General features: G+C 35.2%; 1 protein-coding gene across 1 annotated transcript; it reads left to right on the top strand.

The window, feature by feature from the left end:
- The first annotated feature begins 2,165 nt into the window (after nucleotides 1-2,165).
- Nucleotides 2,166-2,741, top strand: LOC122604315 (secreted RxLR effector protein 161-like). Its single transcript, XM_043777205.1, has one exon. It carries the CDS (start codon nucleotides 2,166-2,168, stop codon nucleotides 2,739-2,741), a length of 576 nt encoding a protein of 191 aa, XP_043633140.1.
- The last annotated feature ends 1,639 nt before the right edge of the window (nucleotides 2,742-4,380 follow it).

Raw genomic sequence — 4,380 nt, 5'->3', positions numbered from 1 at the left:
ATTATTATGAAAGATAATTAAAAATTTAAATATAAATATACTTATGATCCTGTACTTGACATTCAAATATATGTATTTGTTCATGATGCGGACCCATAACACGAATAGATTTATTTTCAATAACCTGTTCTATGATAATTAGATAACAATTAGGATTGTTTTGATATTCTCTGATAACAATTAGGACTCTTGTTAGGTCCAGTTTTACTGGACTCGCTCCAGACTTGAAGACTAGAGCCCACTGAAGATTTGTTCAGAAATTATGAGAAGACCAGTGAACTATTTACTTGTACAGGAATCTGGATTCTCTCGGCAGGGAGAACCAAGGAAGCCTATCAGTCTTTGGTATGTTGATAGTGGATGCTCTCGGCACATGACAGGGGACAAGAAGTTGTTGTCCAACTATGAAGATATTATTGGTTCTTACGTTAGTTTTGCTGTTCCCAAGATTGGTAACATCTCAGGCGAAGGTGATGTTGTCAATGGGAAAATTACATTGGAGAAAGTCAATTATGTGGAACAGCTATCTCATAATTTGATGAGTGTTTCTCAGATTTGTGATAAGGGAAATCATGTCCATTTTACTGAGAAAGAAGCACTTATTCTGAAGTCGGGATTCGTTATTCCTAAAGACTGGATCCTATTGAAAGCTCATAGGAAGAAAGACATCTATGGCTTTATGTTAGGTGTCGATGATTCGAAGGAGCCAATTTGCTTACTTACTGATAAACCGGGTACTCCTATTAGACGGGTTTATAATAAGCAGTCTGACAAAGTTGACTTGGGTACTAATGTCAAGATTATCAGTCATAAACCTGCCATTCATTCTGGCACTGGCAAGAATTTCGATTATGACAGTGTGTTTCGTTCACTACATGGTCCTGCTTCTTAATCAGGTGCTGAGACAGTTGATGATGTAGTCATATTACATGATCATCTGGACTATACTCCGAGTCATACATCCTCTCCTACTAAGGATGTTCATACTACCCTAACCAAAAGACAGTCTCCAACTGTTGCTGGTGCAAGTAGTAAGAATAATGATAAGACATCAGATTCAGAAGTTACTGAATGCGAGAACACTACTCCTACTAGTCCGTCAGGAATTCCATTGCCTGATGATAATCCTATTTCTGATGAGTCGGAAGATGATTTTAGTTCTCCTAAATTGCAGATTCGTACGAATTTAGAAGATAGTCTAAATGTTGATTCGGTTCCTCAGTATCGATTGACTAAGGATCATCCTATTGAAAACATTCTTGGAGATGCATCAGAACTCGTTCGAACTAGAAATCAATTAAATAAGGAGATGACTAGTTTGTTTTGTGAAGTGAAGGATACCGGAATAATAACTGAGTGTCTGTATTCTTGTTTCATTTCACAAGAAGAACCTAAAAATGTTGAAGTTGCGCTTCAAGATCCTTTTTGGATTGCTGCTATGCAAGAGGAGTTAGCTCAATTTGAAAAACTTGGAGTTTAGGAGTTGGTAGATGTGCCTAGTGGTAAAGAACCGATTGGAACTTGTTGGGTATTTAAATGCAAACGAGATGAGAAAGGGATTGTTACTGGGAATAAGGCACGTCTAGTTCTTCAGGGGTTTGCTCAATGTGAAGGTTATGATTATAACAAAACTTTTGCACGGGTTGCTAGAATTGAAGCTCTAAGGTTATTTTTGGCCTATGCAAGTTTCAAAGGAACTAAGGTGTATCAGTTAGATGTTAAGAGCGCCTTCTTGTATGGTGAAGTTAAGGAAGAAGTTTATGTTCACCAACTACCGGGGTTTGAAGATCCTAACTATCCAAGGCGAGCTTGTCGGTTAGATAATGCTCTTTATGGATTGCATCAAGCACCTAGAGTGTGGTATGAAAAGTTGTTGACACATTTGTTGACGACAGGTTTTACTAGAGGATCGATAGACAGCACATTGTATATCAAATGGTAAAAGCGAGATTACTTGATTGTGCAAGTTTATATTAATGATATCATTTTTGGTTCATCTAACAATAAAATGTGCAAGGAATTTGAAATGAGTATGAAAAAGCATTTCGAAATGAGTGTTGTGGGAGAACTACAGTTCTTTTTTGGGATTACAGGTTGATCAACGGAAGGATGGATTCTTTATTCACCAGTCTAAGTATGTCGATGACATTTTGGAGAGGTTTCAAATGCTAGAATCAAACACATATGGTACTCCTATTCAGCAGAATCATGGGTTAGGAGTATATGATCCAAAAGATGTACCTGTTGAAGCTTCTTATTATCGAGCAATCATTGGCTCATTGGTGTATCTGACTACTTCTAGGCCAGATATTATGTTCGCTGCTTGTTTATGTGCTAGATTTCAAGCTAGTTCGAAAGAGTCGCATTTGGTTGCAGCAAAACGTATTCTTCGATATTTGAAAGGAAACCAAGGGATTGGTCTATGGTATCCTATGGGAGGAACGTTTGACTTTGTTGCATATGTTGATTCGGATTTTGGTTGTTGTAACAATGACAGGAAGTCTGCTACTAGAGGATGTCAGTTCTTAGGGGGGAGACTTGTATCATGGCGGTGTAAGAAGCAGACATTTGTTGCTCAATCTTCGTGTGAGGCAGAATATATGGCTGTTGGTAGCTACTGTTGCCAGGTATTGTGGATTCAACAACAACTTCGCAACTATGGTATGGATTTTCTTGATACTCCTATTAGAATAGACAATAAATTAGCTATAGATATTACAAATAACATTGTTATGCATTAAGTCACCAAGCATATTGATATTAGACATCATTTCTTACGTGACTGTGCCCAAAAGAAGTTATATCATTTGGAAAAGGTTATAACTGATGATAATCTAGCTGATTTCTATACTATAGAATTTGATAAGACTCGCTTTGAGAAGCTAATTCTTCTCAATGGTATGAAGAATGCTGATTCTTATTAGATCTCTCAAAGAACTATTTTTGTTTAAGTGTCTTAGTTAAGTCCGTAAATAGCTAGAGTCACAAAAATACAAAAAGAGTTTTTAGTTTAAGTCTGTACATAACTAGTGTCATAAAAATAAAAAAATGGAAAAATGAGAAAACAACAGAAAGAAATAAGAAAGAGATTTAAGTTGATGCATTCAGACGATTAGAAGTGAGGAAATTTTAGCTTTTAAGTCTACTAAATCGTAATATAACTGTTTAGTTCAGTGATTACAATTTGGGAGGTATCGGTAGACATAAAGTACAAAGGTTTCCTTCAATCTGAATTTAATTTATACAATGTTCTTGTGGAAAACATATTCAGATATATGGTTGAGAATGCTTGCTTTTCAGTAATGAATTGATCTGGTCCTTCAATTATATGAAAGATCTAGCATTATTATAGGATTTGTTCAATGTATTGGCAAAAACCTCTACAAATCATGAGCATGAAAGTTAAATGTGATATTGTTATGCAAATGAAAATTAAGGGGCTAATGTGGTCTTTGAGATTCGGATAAGTATGTCCTCGGGGTGTCTTTGTATACCTAGCCTACCTAAAGCTTTCAACTTGGGATAGGTTGTCAGAAAGTTCACTACATGGGTCTCATAGAAAATCACGGGTTCCTTATAAATAATGAAATGCAAAAGCAAATAAACCTAAATCACAAGATATTGAGTGTTGTTATCTATAAAGTGTCTCATGGTTTGCTAAAGGATATTTTTGAATATATATTGAATATTTGTTATCTTAGTGCTTGTGTCGATTATGGAACTATATCTGAATGTGGATCACATAAGTTCGCAAACTAAAATGTGGCATGAGTAACTTACTAGGTTACATGGTGACTGTCATTGGCTCAAGTAATACGAAAGTGCTACATATAAAGGAAACTGGAAGTACCGAGTGTTTAAGAGGACAAATATACCGGTAATCGTTGTTGGGTCACTGTTCATAATTAATAATAAGAGAATTATTTCTCAACCGCAGACTTATGTAATTGCTAATTTGATCTAATCTGCAGAAACTTAGAAATTATTATAAATAAATAATGTAGTTTAAATTTTATTCTTTTTTTTATTTTGTTATTTTATTTTATTTTAGTTTTATTTTACTATATTGTATTATTATTATCTTTGGTATGATAAGTGTCAGTGTTAGGTTGAAAATCGACCAAGTAAGATTTGTTTAAAATAGTTGAAGTACAGTGAAGAAAGCTTGCTCAGGATTCTGAAGGCATTCAGAATAAAGTTCACTGAAGCTTCACTTCAGATTCAGAATCAACCAACACTGAAGACGTTCAGACTAAGTCAAAGACTGAAGACTGAAGAAGAAGATCATCTCAGAAGCAGAGCTCAGAGAAGATCTTACCTGATTGAAGAATCTGAAGTGGCTCAGTGAAAAAGTATTTACAACACTTTTTCACTGATTAC

This window comes from Erigeron canadensis, chromosome 6 (genome assembly GCF_010389155.1).
Source record: "Erigeron canadensis isolate Cc75 chromosome 6, C_canadensis_v1, whole genome shotgun sequence".
NCBI lineage: Eukaryota > Viridiplantae > Streptophyta > Magnoliopsida > Asterales > Asteraceae > Erigeron > Erigeron canadensis.
Note: the sequence above shows the minus strand (reverse complement) of the source record. Positions and strands in the feature narration are given on the sequence as shown.

Excerpts from the sequence above, each read along its gene's own strand:
- LOC122604315 (XM_043777205.1), top strand. The coding sequence starts at position 2,166 with ATGCTAGAATCAAACACATATGGTACTCCTATTCAGCAGAATCATGGG.